Raw genomic sequence first — 27,069 nt, 5'->3', positions numbered from 1 at the left:
TTTCCTATACCTGGCAAGTACAGTGATGCCAAGAAGAAGCCCTGTCTATATAGTTTGTCAGCATGGAGAGCCTCAGGAGAGCTCCTCCTGAGGAATTGCCAGGTCAATGGAGAACTGAAAACACAGTTTTGCTAGATGTTGTCAAATACCTATCAAAAACATCTGTGCCACTCTTTATTCTCTTCAGCAACACAGGAATGTGCCCACCTTCCCAGCCTTGATAGCAATCTCACTACCTTCAGTTGTTAACTTGACATACCTGGGAAAAGGCAACCCCAATTAAGGAATTAATTTCCATCAAATTGACTTGTGGGCATGTCTATGGGACATTTTCTTAATTTCTAATAGATGTAGGTGAGCCCTGCCCACTCTGAGCAGAGCTCCTCTTGGCAGGTGGTCCTGGGCTTCAGAAGAAAGCAGACTGAGAAAACCATGGAGAGCAAGCCAGTAAGCAGCATTCCTCCATGCTCTCTGTTTCAGTTTTGCTTCTCCATTCCCACCTTCAGTTCCTGCCTTAATTTCTCTTGGTGGTGGACTATAATGTGGAAGTATAAGCCAAATAAACCCTTCCCTCCCCAAGTTGCCTTTGATCATGGTCTTTATTACAGCCATAGAAGTCAAATTAAAACACAGCGTATGGCTGCACTTGCTGTGTCTCCATTGTTTTGGGGAGGACAAGTAGATCCCATGAGTGTGCTGGTCAGGAAGACTAGCCAAACAGCCAACTTCAGGTTAAAGTAAGAGACTGTTTCTAAAAATAACATGGGAGTGGCTGAGGGAGGCACCCAGCATTGTGCTCTTGCTTCTATATGTATATGTGTACATCTACTACTACTACCACTACTACTTCTACTACTACTACTACTGCTACTGCTGCTTCTGCTACTACTACTACTTCTTCTATTACTACTACTACTTCTTCTCCTACTACTATTACTACTACTACTACTTCTACTACTTGTACTACTGCTACTACTACTTCTTCTTCTATTACTACTACTACTGCTACTATTACTACTTCTACTACTACTACTGCTACTACTACTACTACTACTTCTACTACTACTATTACTACTCCTACTCCTACTTCTGCTACTACTATTACTACTCCTACTACTACTTCTACTACTTGTACTACTGCTACTACTACTTCTTCTTCTATTACTACTACTACTGCTACTATTACTACTTCTACTACTACTACTGCTACTACTACTACTTCTACTACTACTATTACTACTCCTACTCCTACTTCTGCTACTACTATTACTACTCCTACTCCTACTTCTACTACTACTACTACTACTACTGCTGCTGCTGCTGCTATTATTACTACTTCTACTGCTACTACTACTACTTCTACTCCTACTACTACTGCTACTACTACTACTACTACTTCTACTACTACTCACACACACACACACACACTACTACACACATAATTTTATAGTAATATTGACTTCTTCTTCTTCTTCTTCTTATTATTATTATTATTAACTTCAGCAATACAGGAATGTGCCCACCTTTCCAACCTTGATAGCTTTAATTGTTAACTTGACATATCTGAGAAGAGGCAACTTCAGTTAAGGAATTACTTCTGTCAAACTGATTTGTGGGCATCTCTATGGGGCATTTTTCTAATTTAAAAGTACATTAATTATCATGCTGTTAATTATCACCCATATTATTATTATTACTATTATTATTATAAACAGTGGTGTGTGCGTGTGTGTGTGTGTGTATGTGTGTGTGCGTGCGTGTAAGAAGAAATTTAGCTCACAGACACCAATTCTTGTGTAGTAGCCTTAGGTTAGTGGGTCCTTACAAATTAAGATGTAAGACACATTTTCTCATCTCCTTTGACTAATCTGTTCTGGTGTTTCTGAATATTGTTCGTTCATAGATGAGTGCCAAAATGCTGCTTCTGATGTCATCTTTCTTTTTGCTTGTTTTGAGACAGGATCTTAAAGTAGCTTAGGCTAGTCTCAAACTCACCATGTACTAAAGATGATTTTGAACTTCTAATCCTCTTCTGTCAACTTCCTAAGTGAATGGATTTTAGACTTGCACCACCACAATTCTGTTTATGCATTGCTTGGAACTGAAACCCTGGGCCTACAGCATGCTGAACAAGCACTGTACAAGCTAAATACATCCCTGGCTCTTGTCATCAGTTTTATTTAGTGATTTATTTTTCCTGAGAAAATATATTAAAAAGTTTGACAAAATTCAGGGGAAATGGGTGTGGGTTGCTGGCATTTATCAAGAGTGTCTGGTTTGGGTCCCCCATGTTGTTTCGTTTACACCTTGATATCTGGTTTATTGTTTTTGGTTTTGTTAGCTTGGGTTCTCACAACCCTCATCACAATTTCAGCACACACGTGTCCCCGCCAGCGGGGACCCAGTTATTCAGGGTCCCGAAGAGGCTTTCTACCTGTGGGCCAAAATGGGGGTGAAGAGAAGAAGGAGACCAAGCAAAAGTTCTGTTGTCAAGGTCTCGTTTATTGGGATGAACATTGCAGCTTTTAAGGCTTTCAGGTAGGGGGAGTGACCTTTGTGAAATATGAAGGAGGGGGAGATGAGGGTATAGGCAGTGATAGCTGGAGGCAAAGAAGTCAGGCGATGAGGTCAGGTGTGGAGACACTGGGTGTAGACTGAGGAGATAACTGGTATCTGCTAAGGGAGCTGAGGCATCCCTTGAATGTTATCTTCCTGTGCCGTAAATTCATGGGAGAGGCTTTGTCCAACAATCTTAAGACTTATGGCAGTCATCTTAGGGGTGAGTCTCTGTGGCCAAACAGCCCAGAGTCACTTTGAACCATGCAGTCAAAAAGCGGCTAGGCCCAAATCCAATATGGCTCCGTGCACACACGCAGATTCACAGACAACTGAACTTGGTGGAATAAGTTACAGAAGCATTCTCTGTTCCTGCTGTCCTATTCTCCACTTGACCGCAATGCTTTCTGGATGCAGAATGCAGCCTTGTTAGTAACTGTATCATCTGGACAGAAGCTGCCTTGTAGGAACTGGAGCTGAATTGCTTTCTTGCCCTGTGTTTCCAGCTGGAGCATTAGCTCGTTTCTGCTAGTTTGTGGCTTCTGTCCTGTGGTGTCAACTCTCGGTTGCCATTGCAGCCGCCTCTGCAGGCTCTTCTCATCCTGTTGTTATTGGCATGGTCCTGGGTGCTACTGTCAAAAGCCCAGCCGCACTGTTTATGCCCCTGCCTTGGAGGAGAGTCTATGTTTCTGCAGTCTGCCTCCCAGTTCAAGGCCAATCTGCCTCCAAGAATCTCTTTTGTTTGGAAACCCTTAGAAACATCCTTTCATCGTCTATGACACTGGTAAATTTTTCTAGACTTTCTGCTCACTTCCGGTTTTAATTACTCTTTTTTTGTGTTAGCTACTCATTTCCCCTTTCTTTCTAGGCCATTCTATCCTTGGGGATCAGTTATTTCTGCCTTTGTTCTGTTTTGTTTTCTGTCACAATTTTTGAAATATATTGCCTAGACAGTTAAAAAATCAGTAGTAACTTAAACCTACTTGAAACAGGCTGTCTCTGTAGTGAAAATAAAAAAGGGGGTACGGAAGCAATCAAAGACAGGGAGCGCTATAGGTGGGAAAGTGAGAACTGGGCCACTGGACTGGTGTTGCTGCTTCCAGTTGTGTGACCTTGGGCAAGTCAATGGAATAGATCCTTTACCTATTTATTTGTAAAATGACCTTTACCATCCATCTTTGTCAAGGATCCTATGATTTTAAAGACTTAGAATGTAAAGAGAATTTGGTGAGATCAACCATATCTTCTTCAGGTAGAAATAAAATGTAGGCTAAATCAGAGAAAAAGCTCTTCTTTGATTGGGGAATGCTCTTTATCCCTAAACTTGGGCATTTGCCATTAATAAAAATACACATCTCCTGATCTGTATGTTCAAGTTAAATATTGCTACAACAGTGCTATATGGTAATTATAAGATTTCTGTGATATGCAAATATTTCCTTTATGTGCCTGATGAGCTCATAACTGAGAAGTTGGATGGTCTAACCTAGGCTTGGCTTAATGGGTCTGTTCTACATCATGAGTTTCTCACCTTACTCTTGGTATTAGCAAGGTATCTTGTATGTCTTTCAGCAATGCAAAAAACTGAAAGAATAGGGCTGGAGAGATAAGGTTCAAAGTTAACAGCAGTGGCTGCTCTTCCAGAGGTTCTGAGTTCAATTCCCAGCCATCGCATTGTAGATCGCAATCATCTGTATGAACACAGAGCACTTGTGTAATAAAATAAACAAATAAATCCTTTTAAAAAGTGAATAATTCCAACATAGATTCAGTTTCCAACCTTGAGTTAGTCATACTACAATATTCCATTGATCAGAACAAGTCACATGGCCAAGATCATTGTCAAGGTGAGATAATGGTACAAAGAGCTGAGAAACTTGCTTTGTCCGTATAGCAATGTTATAGAAGACAGGGTGACTCAAAATCGATTCATAACATGTGTCTATGGCATTTTCCTAGTGAAAATGAAGGTGGTGAAGACATGTACACTATGGAGTTAAAACTTTGGTACTTCTGTAGAACATAACTGGATATTTTAGTGTGTGTGTGTGTGTGTGTGTGTGTGTGTGTGTGTGTGTGTGGTGTGTATGTGTGTGTGTGTTTGTGTGTGTGTGTTTGTGTGTGTGTGTGTGTGTGTGTGTGTGTGTGTGTGGTGTGTATTTGGAGACAGGATCTTCATGTAGCTCAGACTAGCACCAAATTCTTTACGTAGTAAAAGCTGGTCTTGAACTCTTGTCCTCCTGCTGTCACCTTCTGAGTACATGGATTACAGGTGTGCACTCCTACTCCTGACTCTGAATCTGTTTCTAAGAAAGTAATGTTGCTGTTTGAGACTGGCTGTATAGTTTTATTTATGCACACTTCAAGCTGTATCTCAGAACACTTTCATTTTGCCCAAATGAGGGCCATCAAGCTAGTCAAACGGCAGAAGAATTTGCAAAGACTGACCAGAATAAGACTAAACAAGACCAAATTAAGCACTTCAAAAGAGAGATAACATAAAAACACCAGCACACCTGTTATGGAACTTAAAAGTTACATAGACTTGTGTTGTACTGTAATATCATCTCTCCCGCTACTGAAATTATTTATGCGTCTCCAACTCTACCACTTTTTATCTTGACATAAATGCTTGTATTCATGTCTCCAAGTAGAGCAACAAACCAAATGAACAATCAAATTTAAACGCATTGCTGATGATTAAGTTTTTAAATAAAAATAATAATTATGAAACAATAGTTACATATGAGGCAAGTGTTTGTTACTTCAGAACCCGTGAGGAATTGAGAATAATTAAAAGAGGCAAACAGTTTACTTTTCCATTTGTTGAACTGTATTACTTATCTACTGTTATGAGGCAAATTAGACCCAAATTTGGTGGTATTAAGCTTTTTCTTTCTCTTATAATACTAACAGGCCCTAAATTTCGAAGAAGCATAGCTTGGTGCTGTGTCTCTCGTGAGTCGTAGCAGCCTTTGAAGCTGTAGGACTCTGGTATCAGGATGGCTTGCTTACGGGGTTGTAAATTGATGGATTGTGTTAACAAAAGGCCCTGTTCTAGAGCAGGTAGCTATCAGTAGAGCTGCTTGTCACCATGGCATGAGACTGGGCTTTCTCTAGAGATGGCTATTTCTGAAGTATCTTATTGGTTTGACCAGGTTTAGGCCAGTCAGTAACTCTTGGGATTGTGCAAGTGGATGAGGACGAATGCAGTTACATCAATCAAAGGCTGCATCCCTAGGGTGAGGTATTTACTTCAATACTGGTTCCGAGAAGCCAGCTGCACTTAGTGTTGGTGGGGACGCAGAGGTGTGAACCCCTTTGACATTGTGATTTTACACCTTGAACTCTAAGTGAGTTTGTTGGGTCACATTCCTAGCCGTTGTGGGATGAATGCAGCCTATAGGTCACAAGTTGAAGATGCCTGTAGAGAATGTGGATCTCAGGAAGGACGATGCCTGGGGTCATCTTGGGGCTGAACACCATGAGAGCCAAGCATCTAAGGTTCTGATCTGTGAGCAAAGACTTGCACTATCTGTGGTTCTAATCATTGTCTTACCACGTGAGTCAGCAGAGAGAGCTGATGCTGGCACCACTCTCCATAGAGAGGAAGGTTTAATGGATTGGGAATGGTATTAGATGGTCTTGGAATGCACAAATTCGAAGTTGTTTTCTTGTGCAGTCAGGGATAAGCACATTGCCAATGAACAAAATGGTTCTCCTGGGGACTAAAGTCCACCCAATATTTTCCTCTCGTATCTGTCAACAACATCTGTTCTTCCCTCCTGGGGCAAGGAATGGGGGAGAGTTTGAGGTGGAAAGGGAGATCTGAATTTATTCAGTTGCAAAGTGCTGCTGAGCACAGCATGTCTGGCTAAGGAGACCACTTCCTCCTTCTTCATAAATTGTGCTTGAAGTGTTTCAGAAAAGGTTGGTAGGATCAGGGTCAGCCCTTCCCTTGGAATCTACTCTGATTTAAGACTGGTCAAAGCAGTGGGTTGGATGAAGATGACCATCTCCAAATGAAAGCCAGACTAATGGAAATCAGATGAGTTGGACAGAAGTTGGATTGCCTGTATACTTATGTAAGAGTGTCTTGGCAGAATGATGCATGCATGCGTGTGTTCACATGGGTACCCAAACACAGCCACAGTCAGAACAGATAATACAATTGCTCTTAGCTTCAGGCATCAGGGAATTTTATATCTAGAATGCATCTGGCTTGCAGGCTGCTTGTCTTCCTAGTCTTTCTCCATTCTGGTACATGTGGCAGGAGCTTGGGCTAAGCACGATAGAGAGAAAGGGTCAATGAGGATTGGAAATATACAGGGTAATGTATTATCCTTCAGTGAAAGCGAGTGACAGAATTTCAGCATGAGTAGCTTTCTCAAACATTTGGAATTACTGTTAGAACTCTGATGTTTTGTCTTGGGATTATCTGGAATGGGGACGAAAGTCAGAGAGAATGGCAATCTTGGGCAGCTAGTTTAGGATGATAGAAGGCATTCAGAAGATTTTGTGTGGACACATCTATGGCTTGTTTATAAAATATCTCTCACAGAACTTATGCTTATGCAATTGGTCCTCAGCTGCTGACCATGTCAAAGGTCATGGAACCTTCTGGACATGGGATCTGCCTGGAAGATGTAAGAGGAGAGGGGAGGGGTTGAGGGGTTACAGGTTGCCTCTGATTCCAGCTGAAGTTCTGTTTCCTGGCCAGTGTCATGTAACAAGCAGCTGTCACATGCCTTTGGGACCTTGCCTTTCACCTCTGTGGTGGACTGCATCCCCCAAATGACAAGCTGGCATCAGCCTCTCTTTTATTAAATTGCTTGCTGTTGGGAATTTGGTCACTGCTGCAAGAAAATTCAACCAATACAAAACACATGCTGGAAATCACTGTCCTCCTCCAGTCAGAGCATTAAAATAAATGACGGAGAGACTGAACTTTGAAAAAGATGACAGCAGCTTGATGTACACTTCTTCCATAAGCAAGCGGGTTTCTAGAACTTCCACTGGGTGTGGGCAATGCTTTATTCTCTAATGTTTATTTACATCTCAGGTATTTGCAGATGAAACGGGGGCAAGGTGCTGGGAAACAACTCTTTTATTTCCAACATTCATTTGAGCTGAAGCAGAGCATGTCTGGCTGGCGGCGATATTAATATCGTACGATATCCCCCCTCCTACAGGACTCCAGTCCTGCTGCACTGTGTCGCAAGGCTCAGAAGCTTAGAGGACCTCCATCTCATGACAAGGCATGCCACGTCCAGTGGGTTCCTGAATGCACATGTACTTGATGGGAGGTGGTGGTGGCTTGAAAGGTGGGGGTCTTTCCATGCTAGGAAGGAAACATTTCTCTTTCAGTGCTGAGAATATGAGGTGGTATTTTTTTTATTAGAGATATACTTATGAGGAAGAGATACAATCTTTATTTTCATAGAATTTTGGGGAGCTTAACTCTGCAAATTATCTTACCATTAATTAATATGGAGTTCTATTTATCACCTATTAATTGTACATATAATAAATATAATATAAAATGTGATATAACATATAGTAATACAATATAATGATAAATACACACACACACATATATATTATTGTTAATGTGGAAACTTATAGTTTGCAAAGTGATTTTTATCCTGGCATTATTTATTTTGTACCTAAGAATTATTATAATCACTGTTCCACAGACAGAACTGAAGCACAGAGGTTTCAAGACACTTGCTGAAGGGAAGCAGGCCAGCAACTGAAGTCTTGTAACCAGATCCCATAATCTCCATGGCAACTGCCTCCTAATGGAAGGAGTTTTACTCTTACATGGGTAGAACATCCCTCCGGAGACAGAAACATAAAATTCGAGGACTGTTTCAAACAGCAACATTGCTAACTCTACCCTCAACCTTTATGCATAGACTCACATACACACTGAGGATCTGGTATGGGTGGGAGGCACAGTGTTCCTACTCCTGGGTTAGTTGGCAGGAGAAGGCACTCTTGAAGTTGTCTTTGTGCAAAGTTCTATCTCATATTAGCACAATGCACCTCCGGGTTGCAACATCCGGGTTAGTGCGGGGTTTTATTGTGCCAATGCTCATGTGTTTTGATAGCAGAAAATAGGTACATATCTGTTAGGTTGTTTTTATGTTTATGCTCTGGCGGTCAATAGCATCCCAACTTAGAAAGAGATTTGGCAAAGAGAATGGGAAGGAGAGAGAGAGAGAGAGAGAGAGAGAGAGAGAGAGAGAGAGAGAGAGAGAGAGAACATTTTGCATATTTTGTCCTTATATAATACATTTGAACAGAGAATAATTTAAAAACTTACTATTTTGTACTCCCATTTATTTTAATATAAATGTCTCTAATTTTAAAGAGATTTATTTTTATTTTTGTTCATGCCAAGTAGGAGTGCAGGGACACTCAAAGACCAGATGAGGCAATAAAGTAACTGCTCCATGAGTTTGTGAGTTACACAGATGCTAGGAACTAACCTTATGCAAGATCAGCAAGTGCTCTTAAGCCCTAAGCACTAGGTCATCTTTCCATTCCTCTAGTCTCTAATTCTTATTACCTTGTTTGTGGATGCTCCAAGGGAGGCTTGGAAATATATCAAAAGGTGGACTTACATTTTTTAGAAAAAATATGAATTTTTATGGTCATAGAGTGGCTAAGATACAGTCCTTGGATTAAAAAAATAGAATATTGATTTTATTTTTGAGACAAGGTTTCTCTGTGTGGCTCTACCTGTCCTGGAACTCATGCCGTAGACTAGGCAGGCCTCGAATTCATAGAGATCCTCTTGCTTCTGCCTTCCTAGTGTTAGGATTAAAGATATGAGGCACCACTGGCCAGCTGATTTTGTTTTTAATTAACATGAAATATTTGTTATACATAGTCACAGAGGAGGAGAGTTCACTTTGGCTTCATAACATGACATTCCCATCTTCAAACATGTTGGGTCATATTTATAACTTTCCTGGATGCATGTGGTAGGCAGGATGCCTGTTCGGCATACCTGTGATGGGCTGCAGGGATACACTGGGAAGAGGATGTGGTGTAGCAATGGCTGCTATCAGAGAGCAGACACAAGGAGAGCAGCACTGTGTATTGTGCGGGCTCCTGGAATCATGGCCTGGTTCAAACTCATCCCCAAACGCTGAATCAGAAAAGAGCGTTACCATTGCATGTTACTTCAGACGCCTGAAGAGAGAATTTAGGAAAACAAAGTAGCCTTTTCCCCCCTCTTGTGGCAAAGGGGAGATAGGCAGGAGACACCCTCCCCAATGGAGAGCAGCTGCAAAGGTCTTAAAAATTATGTCTCTTATTCAATCTCACACTAGAGCATCTGGGCCCAGCTGATCTAGTCAGCTTAAAAATGCATGGAAATGAAAAAATAATGAAGATTAAAAGGAAACAATCAGTTTTAGCTCTGTGGTGAGGGGAGGCTACGTTCTTGTTTCATGCCTACTGACCTGTGCACAGCATCTGCTGTTCTAGAGAAGCAAGCTGGTGCAGAGAGAGAGAGAGAGAGAGAGAGAGAGAGAGAGAGAGAGAGAGAGAGAGAGAGAGAGAGACAGAGACAGAGACAGAGACAGACAGAGAGAGAGACAGAGAGAGAGACAGAGAGAGACAGAGAGAGAGACAGAGAGAGAGACAGAGAGAGAGACAGAGAGAGACAGAGAGAGACTAAGTCAGGATCTGTGCATTGAGCCCTCACTGAATGATCTTGGGAAGATTGTGCATCCTCTCTGAGGTTCTAGAAGCCTGGCTTGCTCATCAAATAGTGAGAGGAAGACCCTATAGTTTTTGTACCATGTAAATATTTTATGATGGAAAATGGTCAGTGTCTACATATCTTGATATACTCACATTTCCTTTTGATACTGACACCATTTTCTCACTCCAAGCCCAAACAACAGTATGCAGAAAAATAGCAAAGTCGCGACAGCCACAGGCCAGGACATTCCATCTCTGGGTTTATTAACTGTGATTCCTGAAGTAGGCATAAAAAGAGATGAAGGTTACTGCCGAAAAGAGAAGGGGAACGTCTGTAGCTCTTTATAGCCCAGTAGTTGAATATTTGCTCAGCATGCATAAGGTGCCATGTCTGATCCTTGACTTCGTAAAACCCTTAACATTTCATATGAAAGAGACATATTTTCCCCAAGTATTATGGGGTGTTCATCTACTGTGCCCGTACATTCCTTCTTATAGAAGACGACAGGCAATAGTTGAGTAACATTCTAGGACTACATGAACACATGTCCCTATGGCTTAATGATCGTGCTTTCTGTGAAGGTTCAAACTTCACTGAAGCCCTCGCTCTTTCTAGATGTAAAACAGGGAATTCAATTTTGCACTGACATAATTTTTATTAGTTGAGCTCCAGAAGTACTCTTTATTGCAACAATCTTTCATGAATTGAATTATGTTTTCATAATATTTCTTCTACTTTTCAACTAGCTAATTCTTATTCCCTTTCTCCTCCTCCAGATTTTGACTTGAAATATAAGCACTTCATCAAATCTCCTATTCTCTAGTTGAACCCATGTCCTTCTGTTAGATTGTGAAAACACTTTATCAAAACTCTTGTCACAAACAAGACCGTAGACCATAATCTGTCAGACACCAGCATCACTGCATACTCAGCAAGTGCAAGAGTGTCTGAAAAGGGGCTCAAAAGTATTTGCTGAGTAAAAGAAACAAAAAATAAAAGACAAAGAACTCACCTGTGACGTGGCCATGTTTAATTTTAGTAGTTCCATTTGTAGTTGTGAGGACATCTGGAAATTCTTTGGTTGTACGGATGATGACATCTAGAGATATAAAGGCAACAATGAATCTATCTTGAAGTCATTTCAATAAGATCAACTGACACAAACTCATAACTGAATTTCAAGTATTACTAGGAAAAATATCTCAATTTGAATGGTCTCTGAATAGCTGACTGGGCTAAGGAAATGTTTTTACATTCAATTTAATTCTAAAGACCTAGACAAAGCAAGGCTGGAGATCTGGGATCTATCTAACAGTTGCCCATGAGTGAAATTTCCTGACTGTTTAAAGAAATGTATCTGTAGATTTCTGAATGACAGCCATCATCGCACATGTTAGCTGAAATTCAGCTAATTAAAGTACTGATTCGCCATGCTCCAATAGAGTAGAAGGTCGTCTTCAGAGACTCTTCTGTGTCACTCCATCTTTCGCAGGTACTCACCGTGAGAAGTTAAGCTTGCATCTGAAGAGCCTGAAGTGTACGCATCTGTTGGTATCCATGAAACTGCTCGTGGAAGAAGAAAAGCAGAGTCAATTTTTCTAGTCATAGTTTTTTGCCTAAATAATTAATCGAATTTAACAATTTGGAAAAAGTGTATTAATGGACACTTAATATAATGAGCATTCTTGCAGTATTTGATTATTCCAAATAGAGTGCAGTTTGAAGGGATGTTAATGGCTTTAAGCCTACCTAATTGGGAAATTAGTGGGGAGGTTGGAAAAGTTTTGATGACAGACGTGTTGAGATTCAATCCCTGGCATGGTGTCTACGCAGCACCTAGAGGCAAGCCTTTCTCTTGAGTGGATGTGCCTCCTCTAAAAGGTGTTGACAATACTAGACCGGTAAGAAGTGAGCCTTTAAGAAGTGTCTTTACACTTTACACTACAGGAGCTTCTCCCCTGATGAAGGGTCTAAAGACCCTTATGAAAGAGGCTTCTTATCGTGCTCATCCTGGTCTTCCAACTTTGTGTTATGTGAGGACCTAGTAAGGTCTTCATCAAATACCTACCTGTATCTTGACCTTGAGCTCTTAGTCTCTAGAGTCATGAGAAAAGAGAAAAGATATTCATTGTCTTTGTAAAACATGTGGTCTAGTTCTCCCATAAGAATGAAAGTGGACTGCATTAGTCATTTTGAAACAAGAAAGAATGGAAGAAAACTCTCCCAGCATGCAGAGAGGCTTTCAACTGCTTTCATGCTCCTCCCTTGAAGAAGCAGAAAGATGGGAAGAAAGGAAGGCCCCCATGTGTTACGGTGGCTTTGGTCATGTGAACATGTCAGTAGAACTTGGACACCCTACTGGAGCATTTGTGAAGAAGAAAGACATTAGTGCTTGTGGATCTCTGGCATTTCTGGTTAACACTTAACCGCGTCAGTAGTGAACTAACAGACGTCCATGGCCACTGCCTGGCCTCGTTAGCCCTGGCACGGTGTCTATGAGGCACCTAGAGGCAAGCCTTTCCTTTGAGAGGATGGCAGTGAACTCAGACAGCCTACATGCTTTTGGAAACAGAGCTATCAACACAGTTTCACTCATTGTTCTATCTCTAGACAAAAAAAAGATTTATGTTTTGACTGGCACTTGACTTGGAAAATAAGCATCCAGAAGAATGTAAAGGAAGACGACTACAGAGGTGTATGCTTGCTGTCAATAGAAACACTCTGTATTTATTCATTTAAAATACTACTGGTGTAATGTTTCTAGTTGGGGTCTTTAATGTGTGCCAAGACCTAAGCAGTTGAATGGATGAAACCAAAACGTTTTCTTGCTGTTTCCTGTGCTGGTCAACAGCAGCTGCCACTGATAAGAGCAGCATATAGAAGCTGTGTCTACTGCTGTATAACCCTCCGACCCTCTGCAGTGACCTTGAATAAACTTTGTTCTAGGGAGTATGCTGAGATCTACAGATGATCGACTGATCATTTGCTTAATGCTCAATTTTTGTGGTTAAGCGATTATTAGACAGTAATTTTATTGACAAACACGCAATGACTAATTAAGAAACAGTTGGGAACAGGTCAGGATTTCTGCAAAGTAAAGGTAACAGCAGATTTGTTTTCTCTCTCTCTCTCTCTCTCTCTCTCTCTCTCTCTCTCTCTCTCTCTCTCTCTTCAGGATAAACGAATTTTTCTCAGTATAGTGCTGCTTTGATACCTTGCTTTCACAGCCTGGAATCTTGTAGTATCCTTTCAGACTATTTGCAAGAAAGGATGGAGTGTATTATTTTATGCTAAGGTAAAAATGGTTGAATAACTTATCAATTTAGGACAAATTTGTATTTTAAGCAAAAATATTTTTTCACTGTGTGTTTATTGTCAGTGAATCAATGAAGAACATTCTATAATAATTAGTAATCAGTGAACACTAACGATTTTGTCCTAAATGTGGAAAGGAATTTTGTTTCTTATCACTATTGATTTTTTTCTTAAATAAAAAACAAAACAAACTTAATACAATTCAAGAAGATGGTTAAAATCATCATCACAATCCACACCAATTATATAAGTAGTGGTACTTAAAATTATGCAAATTGGTGATTCAATAAACGTAACTTTCCACCAGTGTAACATTTCTTCCCCGAATAAAACATACTATAAAATAAAATAAAATTAAAATGCAAAACCCACTTTGGAAAAGGAGAGAGTTATTTTTACGCATTTTATTTTATTTGTTTGTTTGGTCTCTGGACCTCTCTATAAACCAGACTGGCCTCATTTTTGTCTTGATTCCTCTCTCTCTCTCTCTCTCTCTCTCTCTCTCTCTAATGCTGCCATTAGCGTCATGAGCCACCACACCACCTTGCTTGCTTTTTGCTTTAAGAGTTAGGTTTTACTTGTGTTACGAATTTAGTGGTAGTGAGAGAAGTGAAGAAAAAGAAGCTTCCATTTGATGTGACATGTCTTTAAAAAACTTGAAATGGGTAATGAACGAATTTCAACACCAAAGTCCTTCAGCAAGATGAAGAGATGACTTCTCCTATTTGCTTTCCTCTTGTGTATTTGGCATGTCTGCTTGTGGCATGGGCACACGCTCATGTGGATGTGTGTTTACACGGAGGTGTGTTTGCATACAGAGACTTGGGTTTAATTTTGAAATTATCCTCAATCACTCTTTCCCCTTAGTCATTGAGTCAGGATCTGTCATTGAAGTCCAGGGTTTTCTGATACAGCTGGTCCAATTAGCTGGCTTGCTGTTGTTGTTTGGGTCTGGGCACCTGCCTTTTCCTTCCCATGCTAAACTACAGGCAGAGTGCCACACCCATATTATACGTACATGGTTTCTGTGAGTTTGAACCGAGGTCTTCATACATACAAGGCAAGCACCTAACAACTGAACCCTTCCTCTCACTGCTATAAATAGTTTTTATATTGATTTCTCCCGGGAGATAATAGTCTTCCTGAAGCATGCTTCTGTACCGAATTCTCTATAAGGCAGAGTTGGCTTCCTCCAATGACCTGCCTTTTATTAAACTGGTAGATTTATGAAAGATCACCCAGACGTGTCACTTATATATCCAACTTTTAGCTATCTCACTTTCCAGTTTTTAGTCTCCCCAGGGGAGTCTTCTAGTATAATGATGCTGAGTTCTGTGTTTGAACAAAATGCTCTATGTTAAGACCGTATCATGTTTGGTAAATACATGAGTTCATCACCTTTTAAATATTTTGAACATCTGTATTCATTGAAATCCATAATGAGCATGGCTTTGTTGTGGGAATAACAAACACCAGAATGGTCAATAGCATTCTCTTGTACGAAACCAATATTAAGCCACAACTATGAACATAGGGATACCATGTTGTAGAAGCTCATGTAAGCCCTTATGTCCTTTCTTGAGTGGCTCCTGGTAAAGTCTGTTGATCAGGAGAGGGCACTTCTCATCTACAGTAAGAGTTTAATCAATTTCAGTGGATCCTACTTCATTAGGTACCGTAACTTTTGCTAGTTACTTAAGTCCTGTTGACAGTTGTCTAGGAAATTATAGCACATTAGCAACTGCTTCCAATTGTGGTTAAATCTAGGTTGAGTCATATCTACGTCCATTATCTTCTGAGTTCTTGCAGTTCTTTTTAAGAAGTAGTTTTGTTAAACCACTGTCTAAAGTTGGCATATAAGCATTTGCATACCTATGTGCCATTAGACTTTGTTCTAATGTCTGCAGTTCTTTTGATGAAACCACAGATAATTTCTGTTAGTCGTAGAGGGTTGTCGATGTCAACTGAGTATGTGGGAGGATATTTGCATCATTTTATACATACAGATGACTTTCCTCATTTTCACTCTTGAGACAGGGTCTCACAAATCCCATGTCAGCCTTGAATTTGTTATGTACTTTAGGATGACTTTGAACTCCTGATCTTCCTATTTGCACCTTGCAAGTGCTAGGATAGTAGGCAGGTACCCATGGTTGACTTTCAATGAGCTGTTTCTCAGCTGTCAAATTTTTGACAAGGGAGTATTTTTAAGTCCTTGATTTTTTGTACAGAACAATGGCTGAGGTGGCAAAGAACATCCATAGAGAGATGCAGGGATCTGGGTGGTCTTTCATTTGCCCTGCTTTTCCAATCAAGAGGGACATGTATGGATATGGGGTCGTCCTACACAGTGGTGCTAACTACTGCATCTGGTTTTGCCATGGCCAGTCAGTTCACAGATGGGAGCCTCACAAGGTACCCAACCCTAACATTAAGATAGTACCCACAGTCTTTGCAGCTGCAAGAAATGACATTCTAATAAAGTAGAAGGTTCAACTGAAGAAATAATATTTTCTCTTGAGACTGACTTCAGAGGAAGCAGTGGAGGGATGGGAAGTAGACCAGGCTTTAGAGGAGAGAGAGTAGAATGGGATGTGAGCCAAGAGTGAAACTTTAAAAGTGGAGGTCAGGAACATAGAATTTAGACAGCCGAATCAACAAGGAACACAATAAGGATTACAAGGGACACTGCATCACTCCTGAGGTTCTGAGATGACTTTATCCTGCCACCACTGACTCATTGAAAGCCTCCTCCCCTTCATTTCTGAAAGAGGCTTTCACTAAATAGCCCAGGAAAGTCTGGAACTCCTGATCCTCCTTCCTGACCCTGTTGCCTTATCTCCCCAAGTGCTGCGATTGTAAGTATGACTCAAGTCTAGTCTCCTCATCTTCCTCTGCTGGAGGACCACAGAAGGACTGCTGTACAAAAAGACTGCTGTACAATCCGTAAGCTGTATTAATAACAAGAATCTGAAAAAGTCTAGCCAGGATTAGGGGCAGAGTAAGAAATACATTTGTAAAACTGAAGAAAACAGCATAACATTCAAAAGTTAAGTAATTTATGGTCTACGGACACAAAATTTTTCAGGCATCTGGTAAAGAGGGTGGAGGGGGCAGGTTCTAGTGATGGACAGCTGCAGCTCTAGACAGCCTGGTGGCCAAGCAAATACTATTAGGCTGGAAGCTGGTGGCTGTATGCTGTGAGGGCACCAACATTTCTGGAAATTTCTTTTCTTTTCTTTTTTTCATTTTATTATCAAGTAATCTAATAAGAGTAAAGTATTATGAAAATGGAATACTACTCAGCTATCAAAAACAATGACTTTATGAAATTCATAGGCAAATGGATGGAACTGGAAAATATCATCCTGAGTGAGGTAACCCAATCACAGAAAAACACACATCGTATGTACTCATTGATAAGTGGATGTTAGCCCAAATGGAAATTTCTACAGAAACCAGTTAAAGTACCTTGTCTTTCCTCGAAAGCTAATGAACACCAGCTCCTCTCTTGGCCCCTACCACTTCTGAGCCCCAAGCTGCCTGCCCCACTTTTTGGCACACTGTGTGAGGCATGTTGTCCCACAAGACAAAGTGAGGCCAGGCTGTCTGGGAATACCTCAAGGTGTTGGATAGGATCTCTCGGCCTCATGACAAGAAAAGGCAAACAATGGGTCCTACTCCTTTCAAGGTTGTGCAACTGAAGTCTATGAGAAAGTTTGCTTACCTGCGGAGTCTGGTTCCTGGGGTCCAGTGGAAGTATGAGGCAGTGAGAGCCATTTGGGAGGAGAGGTGGAAGGAAAAGGCCGAGATCCACCATCAGAAGAAGAAGCAGCTCTTGAGGCTACAGAAACAAGAAGAGAGGAACATGGAGAAGAAAAATCAGCAAGTTTACAGAGGTCCTAATGGACTCCGGGTGTGAGTCCGATAAGGATTGTACCTCAAAAAGAAAAAAAAAGAGCACAATAAAATCTATAAAAGTCAGTAGTGGTAACTCTGAGTCCCATGACATGAAACTGTGTATGTATGTATGTATATACATGTCTTTGTGTATGCATGTTTATATATGCACATGTGTATGTGTGTGTACATGAATCTTTGTGTGTGTATATATATGCGTGTGCAAATGTCTATGTGTGTATGTGTACACATGTCTGTGTGTGTATGTATGTGTGTGTGCACCCCTGTGTGTGATGTGCGTGTGTATGTGTGTATGTACACATGTGTACAGGGGCGTGTGTGTGTGTGTGTGTGTGTGTACGTGTGTCTGTTGTTGAGCATGAGCTTGCTGACTTTGGTATTGTGATGAGTCATACGCTTCAGGGCATGGAGACCTGCAATGCCCTTTTGCTAGTCTTCCTCAGATTGACTGGTTTCAATGTGGCTTTAAGCTTTACTAGACCAGGTGGATGGCAAGGGAAATCAGGAAGAAAGTAATTAAGATTCAATTTTCCACTCCATGGCCTGATCACCTGAGCACTGAGGTGAAAATGTGTCCCAAGAAGTGATTAACCTCACCCATGGTGCTGTGAAGGTGGCCTGGCAGAATAGCCCCATTTTATAGGCCCTTAATGTAAAATAGGCATTTCAGTTCCAGATACCAGGAATCCAGAAGCTGAAGTAAAGTAGGATTACAGTCCAAAAAATTTCAATCCTAGCATAGATCTCTTTAAGTTAATACACAAAATGACAGCACAAGACTGCATTACACATATTCTTATAAATGCAGATAAATGCAATGCAATCAAAAGGGTAGCAGCATTTAAATATACATGAGGTTCATAAAGTAAATCTCCCAAGACCATGTTCACAAGCAGCAAAGGACCTAGAAACAGAAATCTATCCATTATCATTCTTTTTCTTCTTGTAAGTATTTCATAAATCTATTGAAATAAGCATATTGAGAGGAGAAAAAAAATCCCATTACCAATGCCTGTCCCCGACCTTGCCAAATGCATCATCCAATATTGCATGTCACATTACGGCCCGATTCAACTGGCAGCGACGTGTTTCAAAAGAGTCGAGGAGTGAGCAGTCAATTTCAGCTTTTTGGATTCTAATGGATTTTCGTGAATGATTATAAATTGAGCAACCCACTGTAGGGGATTTTTTTTCTCCTTTTAAACTTACACAGAGAGAACAATCATATTTTATTTGAGAAGTGTTCAGAATGTGGGTCTGCACTGACAGTGAAACATCCTTTGTCGGACAGATGTCAGAGTCCCTGTCTAGACCTTAACTGTTTCTGAGTTCATTTGAGAATAAGAACACTAGGGAGATGTCTGTGGACAAATGAAGTTTTCAAATGGTAAAGAACAGAAAATGTGAAAGATCACAGCAGTTTGTTTCATTATGAACTGCATGAAAACAAAAAAGACTAGGAATGAAGTATATAAACCATAAATCAAGGCAAAGCCACATGGGATCTTTGTTTCCTAGTTTCTGAGAGAGAAACTGCCTTGGATCACCGCTATGCCCTACCCTATATTGATGTATCGGATAGCAAGAGTTTTCTATTCTTCGTTTTCCTTCCTCCTTTCCTCCCTTTCTCCCTTCCTTCTGTCTGTACCCATATCCCTAACACAGTCTAATATAATAACAATATAAATAAATGCAACTACCGGCTGAGATGTAGTTCATTTTGGTAGAGTGCTAGCCCAACGTTCATGAAGCCCTGGGTTTGATCCCCAGGACCACCACAGATAGAACTAGGTATGGTTGTACACATGCCTCTAATCCCAGCGCCCACGAGGCAGGAGGAGCTGAGGTCCAATTCAAGTCATCCTCAGGTTTATAGTGAGTTTGAGGCCAACTTGAGCTACAAGAAACATTGTTTCAAAAATAAGGTACACATTTTCCAATTAAGTAAATCCTTTCATTTTTCTGTGTCTCTCTGTGTGTCTGCTTGAATCATCGTCTGTCTCCATAAGCAATTATTCAGTCATTCATTGTGTGCCTGTCACTGTAGATAGGAGGTTACGTAAGGCAGTGCACAAGAGGTCAAAAGTTCTAGGCTCATGTTCTTCCATATTCTATATCCTAGTAGAATTTAAGAAAACTTTATAAATAATGAAATGATCACACATTAAAAAGTATTATGGTGTGAATTAAAATATAAAATAGCTTATGTGCACAATGTAAGTTTATCTTGGAATTCAGTCTTTTCCAATAACAGCCTCAATAAACTTTTATGTTCACGGCTATGAAATTTCTACCCTGTAACCAACGAGTATTCTTTCGTTTATCTGAATGTCTGAATAGCTTTCAGTGGTGTTCCAGGGACTTGTGCAGGTGTCACTTTAGGGACTGAGGTTACAAGTTAAAAAAAAAGTGCAGGGGAATGTTGAGTGGGGGCAGTAAGGGGGGATGGATGGGGAGGGGAACACCCTTATGGGAGAGGGAGGGGATGGGGCTTATGGACAGGGAACTGGGAAAGGGAATAACATTTGAAATGTAAATAAAGAAATAGATCCAATAAAAAAAAGTGGATCAAGGCATTTGGTCACAGGGCAGTCACATAACAAAGAGTGAGAATAATGAATAAGAACAAAAAAAAATAATGCCCCAGTAGCATGAAGATTGTAACTTGCTAGAGTACCAGCCTATGGGAAATGGAGTGCAGCAATTTCCTGGGATAATGGATTTTAAAACCACATCTGTCTCTTGCTGAATCAGCATGCCGGCCGTTGTTGCCTCTTCTCTATGCTGGGGTCCATTCTGCAGAGCAGATACTAAAAACTGTTTCACCTTTGTTAGTCTCTTGAATTTGTATTTAAAGAGGGAGGGTTTTATTTTTTTCTCATAGAAGGATGTCAGTCAGGGGTCCTCCTCTATCATCCTATTCCCCTGGCCTGTAACCAAGCCTTGGCAACCTTAAGGCATGCATAGTTATGCCTGACTCTTGCTGTGAACAAGGGGCATCTGAACTCAGGTCCTCATGCTTGCCCGCATTGCGCATACTGGTTCCCACTGTGCCAGCCCCTCCTGCCTCTCCATACACAGATATAAAGTTATTGGGCCCTTTCCATTGTGAGATTTGTGACAAGCATCTTCTCCCTCAGCGAATCTTGCATTTAAAACTTTTTAAAAAAAATATCTTCTCATGAACCATATTTCTTTTTCTTTTTGTAATTAATTATTTATCCATTTTACATCCCAATTATAGCTCCCCGGTCTCCCATCACACAGCCCATCCCCCATCCCCTTCTCCTTTGAGAAGGGGGAGGACTTTGCTGAGTATCAATCCACTCCTTCAGGTCAAGCCACTGCAAGACTAGGCACCTCCTCTCCCACTGAGAGCAGACCAGGCAGCCCAGTTAAGGGAGTAGGATCCATAGACAGGCAACAGAGCCATGGACAACCTCTGCTCCAGTTGTTGGGGTACCATCATGAAGACAAAGCTGCATATCTGCTGCTATATGTGTGTGTATATATGGGGGGCAGGTCCAGCCCATCCTTATTCTTTGGTTGGTGTGAACCAGATTTCTTAGTTCTACCCTAACTTATCATTCCTTTTTAGAGCTAGGAGAAAAACCATACTTTTGTTACCTATTTTAATATTTTTATTTTGATATCACGATCTCAAACTATTCTTAATCTTACTGTGAAGAAGTTCGTTGAATTGTACAGACTAGTTAGTTTTGGTCTGTGAGGTTTTGGTTTCTATAGTTTTTTTTTAATAATAAAGTTTATAAAATTAAAAAAAATACCTTCAACAATATGCAACTTGCTCCTGCATAATGTGCAGGGTAAGAGTGCATTTGAATGCTTCTTTTCTTACAAATTACCAATATTGCAGGTATGTTTGCTGCAAACTTCCTTCTTTTCACCATCGTCCACTGTGGCATACGTCATCTAAACCCTACATATCTGTGCATCTCTTTCAACATTCCCCCATTTTGGTACTGCATTTTCATGCCCTGTTTTGGGGCACCAAGTTTAAAGATGGGTATCAATTATAATATATCCAATAAAATAAACATTAAATTATGGAGGGTATTCAATTGCCTAATGATGGAAGCATGCGATGAGAATGAAAGATTATGATTAATCCAGCTTTGGGCCTGAGGTCCACCAAAGAGATAAAAGAAATAAATAAAGGCTGATACTGTATGAATTCTTTTTTCTCTCTCATTTCCTGAGGACAAACATCCAGTGACCTAATGACTGAGCCAGGAAGTACAGACTTTTTTTTAATAGGTTTTAGATATATAACTTAAATGCTGTTCAATGTGGGTGTTCTAGGTGCCACCAGTTAAACTTAATTTGCACCGGAGGAGGCCAGCCGTGCCCTCGCTTCTGTTTGTTCTGCTTTCATGTTGCCTCCCCTGTGCGGCTCTTTGTCTTTTGTAATTAAGAGGCAGTATGTGTCCTCTTGGTTGTTTCTCATTACAATGATGCCTTGGATAATATCTTCTATTTAAAAAATATAATGTTGAAATTTATTCTTTGAAAAGTTCATACATGTATACAGTCTAACTAATCTATCATATATCTCTTCTTCCTTTTTATTCTCCCTCTCTGTGTCTCAGTGTCTCTGTCTCTTTGTCTCTCTCTCTCTCTCTCATTATTGCTACCCATAGACGCATAAGTATGGACTGCCCATACTCATGGATGATCACCTATCATGGACCACACCCTTAAAGAAAATCAAGTCTTTCTCCCCAGCAGCCAGCAACTGTCAATAGCTCTTCATCCAGGCCTGAGAGTTCATTCGCTTTCCTTTTTATTACTGATATGCATATCCTGACTAGCTTGGGCTTTCCTACACATGTACTACGAATGCTCTCTAACATACTCCTTGGTTTTTGGTTCTATCACCTCTCCTCTTTCCCACTCCCTTCCTCCTTCCCATTCCTTTCAAGAGGCAGGCAGTAGTACATCAAGTCTTAAGAATGATCTATGCAGCAGAAGATGACCTGGAATTAGCTGCATGGCTGTTTTTGAAGTCCTTATCCTTGCTTTTCCACTCCCCAAATGCTGGGATTACAGGTGTGTACCATTGCACCTACCTTAGGCTCCTCAGTTTCATGACCATTTCCCAGGTGCCATGGCAGTCCCTGCTGCCCATCCGTGACTCTCCCCATGTCTGTGTATTGAGTTGTCTTCTTTGTACCATCAGTTACCCTATATCTGTCTCTCCTCACAAAGAATTTGGAACTTAGATCTGCCATGCCCATACGTGTATTCTAGTCATCTACATTTAGATATGGTAGATGATTTATAAATGTTCAACAATATGGTTATGAACACAGGGCATAGTGGCAGCTGAATACATGTGTAGGGGTGAATGAATGGAAGACCCATGGTAATACTCAACAGTTCTTGGCATCTGTCCCACTGGAGGGCTGGGAATAGTTGACATCTTTAGTAGTCATGCTGGAATTGCTGGCTGAAAGACAAAATTATTTTTAGAATCCACCTTTTTATTCCCTTATAAAGCTGTAATTTAGCTTTGCTTTGATGTACTGCTTTTAATGTGCAACTTTGGGAACAAGGCAAATGTCCTCTGCTCAGATCTAGTGGTTCTGAGGTCAGTGCTCTGTGTTTCTTGTTTAATGCCATCTTGCTACTGATGTGTTTCCTTTTCTATCCTTGTAACTCAGTTACTTATATTATCTTAAAGTCCCTTGACAAATGAAAAGGTATAGTATAATACATGCTATCACCTTTTACTACTAAGACTACAATAATAATCTTATCCATACCTAGTCACTACAGGCAAACTCAAAGTCAAAATTCCAGCACCAAATGAAAAACATAGCCTTTAGATAGCAGAGTAAGATGTATGAGTTTGTTGGAAATGATACATAGAAGGAAAGACTTACTATACTCACTTTGAGGAGTTGGGTCTGGTGTCAACACATTTTCATCTACAATTGTCATTGAAGATGTAGCTAGATATCCTATTTTTAAAACAAAATTTTGAAGTTGCTATGAGTAATTATTGCCACATATTTAATGAAGACACTAAACTTAACAAGATCGTAGTTTGAAGTCAATGAGTCTAATGACTTCATTTTCTAAATGGAAAGAAAACCATCACATGAGACTATATGCTTACAGTTATATAACAAATATGCACATCATTCCTTAGTTCTTCTGTTAAATTTAGACATGTTATATTCAATCTTTGAGGCATATATTGATTCAGTGTCTACTCTGTACCAAACACTGTTTGAGGTCCAAAGGTAGTAGCAATAAGTGAAACCAAAGTTTCTGTCTTCACGACCTTACAGTGAATTTCCACAAGGATCAAACATTTATACACACTAACTATGGTTTCATACTTATATTGATTCTTAACTTACAATAAATTTTCATAAGAATATATTCCAACATACCATGGTTTCATATTTATTTCAATTCTTGGCTTACAATGGATTTTCATAGGAATGTATTTTTACATACTAACTATGGTTTCATATTTTTTCCATTCTTAGCTTACGAAGTCCTCTTCATCTTTGCATCATACCCTTTCTCTTTCTTTTTGTCTCCCCCATCACAAAAGTGTGCTTCAAATTCACTTAAAAAGTGAATGCTTCTCTAGAGAGAAGGTTAGAGAAATGCAGGAGGAAAAAATACTCAACCACACTCTATTGGAACCATGTCTGCATCTCCTTGAGAGATGAACTATTAATATATTTTTGTGTGTATTTTTTCCTTTGTTCCTAAACATACCTAAGGTGGCTTACATAAATATGCAGCAAAAGAAACAAAACAGTGAAGAGCAGGGGAAATAAGAACAGAAAAAGTTGAGTTCGATTGAAACCAGAATAAGGATAGGGCACAGTATGCATCACTTAGTGATTTTGTTCTCTTAGCAAATAGAATCCCACATTTGGCCTGGATTTTCTAGGGCAAATGTTAGAAAATAAAGAATGCATGTTGTTTGCATGATGTGTACTATAAGATAAACTAAGTCAAATTTATAAATTATTCTTTTTATCATAATAGACAAGAAAGATTTCCCAAGTTTTCATAAGATGAATGCTGTGTGAGTTGTATGATGTCCTTAGAACATCCTTGCAGTATCATAGCAGTGTTTTCTCATGCTCATGAGAGTAGAGAACAGTGTCCCAGATTTCCAAGTGTCTCAATTATACATATATATAATTCATATATGTTCATATATACATATACACACGTACACATATACATATATATGAGTATATATGAGTACACTGTAGCTATCTTCAGACACATCACATCTGTAATGGGCATCTGATCCCATTACAAATGGTTGTGAGCCACCATGTGGTTGCTGGGTATTGAACTCAGGATCTCTGGAAGAGCAGGCAGTGCTCTTAACCACTGAGCCATCTCACCAGCTCCTGCCCCAATTTTTTAGAAAAAAATTTTAACTGCTGAGCCATCTCTCAAGTCCTAGAAAACTTCTCAATTAGAGAACATGGATAATGAAACTTTTGGGAAAATGTGTACAGTAAATAAATGGTGCATGGTTTGTACATCTACCAATGGTTCACGTGCAGAATTATCTACAGTAATCAATTCTGTAATGTGGCCTGCTAGTGAGGTCCAAAGAGATGGAATATCACGTATCACTGCATACAAACTGTCAACTGTAGGGGATCGCTTAGGAGATGCTTTATGCTACCTGGAAACTTGAATAGGCAGCAACATCAGTAAAGGAAGACCTAGGGTTGGGAAGGACCTCAGGTCGGCCATGTGTACTGACTTATGCTAATGTTTCTGAACTCATTCAGAATCTGGGCCACTCCAGCATCTATTCACAGGCAAAACTATGGCATTTGTTAAGGACTTAGAACATACGAGTCCCAGGAAACAAAAGGATCGGTGAAACCCAGCCCCTATCTCCAGGGCACACAAGGCGGTTTCAAGTTTATTGGTCTTCTGCTGAATTTTTGTTTTTGTTCTTGGCCTGTACAATTTCTCATAGGTTATTGAAAGAATGACCATTCACTATAAGCCATTATTAATCACATAGAAGTAGAGTTGAATCTGTTTGGGAAAATAGCTGATTTTTAAATAACTTCAATTTATTCTCTTTCCTGCCAGTTTATATCATGGCTTAGGATTAATATCTGTTTCTGTTCTTGGACTACATTTTTTCCTGTATTTATGATATGGCTTTCTAGGGTTGGGAATTTTTAATTATTTCTTTTTTAAAAAATTTATTGATTTTTTTTTACACTCCAGATTTTATTCCCCTCCCTGTCCACCCTCTGACTGGTCCACAGTCCATACTTTCTCTCCGTCTCCCACTACCCACCCCCACCCCCATCTTCACAAGGATGCACCCACCCCACCCACCCCAACAGACCTCTAAATCCCTGGGACCTCCAGTCTCTTGAGGGTTAGGTGCATCTTCTCTGACTGAACCCAGATCTGGTAGTCCTCTGCTGTAAGAACTTGTAGACCCCATCCCTTCTGGAGAAAGACAGGGCATCAAGTGAGGGATGGGGTTGCTATCCCACAGTCAAAACTCTGAGCCATAATTGTTCCTATCTGGAAGAACTGCAGGGATGGAAATGGCAAAGAGCCTGAGGAAAAGAAAGTCCAGGGACAGGCTCAAGGGGGCATCCAGCTCTAGGACTACATCATAACAGTCAACCCTCTGCAAGCACTCGGATTGGCAATTATTTGCAAGCTTCTGTCCTTCTGGTACTAGAATTGAAATGTGGACAATTACACATCTGCAGCCTACATTCATGGAGGAGACATGAATAATTGGTGCAGACATGGATGAGTTTGATAATTAACTGAGGAGTCCAAATATGGCAACACATAAACCTATGTTCTCAGACCAGAAATGACATTGGGATAATTGGACCAGGGAAGGGCAGGTGGAAACTCCCCCTACCTGAGTGGTCTGGAAAGCTTATGGCACCTGCCTGTCCCAGGGTTGGATGCCTTCCATTCCTCAGGAGTGCTTTGTCATTCTTGTGTGTGTGTAGAAGATGGTCCATCACAAGGCATATCCCCAATGCCAACAGCAACAGGAGAGCACAGTTCAAACCCAGGCTACTGGTGATAGCAACATCATTTCTCCCTTTAAGGCTTTGGATTTGAATTAGTTTGTAAAAGTTGGGTGGGCAGGTAGGGGAGCACCCTCATAGAGGCAGGGGGAGGGAGGAGGGTATGGGGGGTTGTAGAGGGGAAACTGGGAAAGGGGATAACATTTGAAATGTAAGTAAGTAAAATAACCAATAAAAAGAGTCATTTTGTCCTATAACCCAACCTGGAGATTTAGTAACTGTAAGAGATGATGTCTGGTAACAGGACCACTGCATTCATGAACCTTCAGCAGTTGTGATGGGCTGCACAGGACCAAGGCACTCAGTGTCTGTGCTTGAAGGGAGGAAGGGCTCATAGGCCTTCACTTCTAGCTGAGGTTGACAACTGATGGCTTATTGAGAATGGAAAATTAGTTTTCTTTAAAGGTGTGGCCCTTGATAGGTTGACCAGGTTTCAGTGAGTGGCCAGACACCTGTGTG

The 27,069-nt window shown here is 40.4% G+C and overlaps 1 protein-coding gene across 4 annotated transcripts in view; it reads right to left on the bottom strand.

The window, feature by feature from the left end:
- Window positions 1-7,556: 7,556 nt before the first annotated feature.
- Window positions 7,557-27,069, bottom strand: part of Cd96 (CD96 molecule) — an 81,747-nt gene continuing 62,234 nt past the window's right edge. For 2 of the 4 annotated variants that reach the window (XM_087576758.1, XM_087576759.1), the window contains 7 exons: window positions 23,419-23,496; window positions 22,911-22,982; window positions 17,319-17,435; window positions 11,777-11,839; window positions 11,289-11,375; window positions 10,429-10,552; window positions 7,557-7,897 (listed from right to left, as the gene is read on the bottom strand). In XM_087576758.1, the coding sequence (XP_087432884.1) occupies window positions 7,789-7,897; window positions 10,429-10,552; window positions 11,289-11,375; window positions 11,777-11,839; window positions 17,319-17,435; window positions 22,911-22,982; window positions 23,419-23,496 (650 nt within the window). In that variant the 3' untranslated portion in view covers window positions 7,557-7,788. 4 annotated transcript variants of the gene reach the window in all.

The sequence above is a fragment of the Rattus norvegicus genome, chromosome 11 (assembly GCF_021556685.1).
Source record: "Rattus norvegicus strain SHRSP/BbbUtx chromosome 11, alternate assembly SHRSP_T2T, whole genome shotgun sequence".
Taxonomy (NCBI): domain Eukaryota; kingdom Metazoa; phylum Chordata; class Mammalia; order Rodentia; family Muridae; genus Rattus; species Rattus norvegicus.
This window is presented reverse-complemented; position numbering and strand designations above follow the sequence as displayed.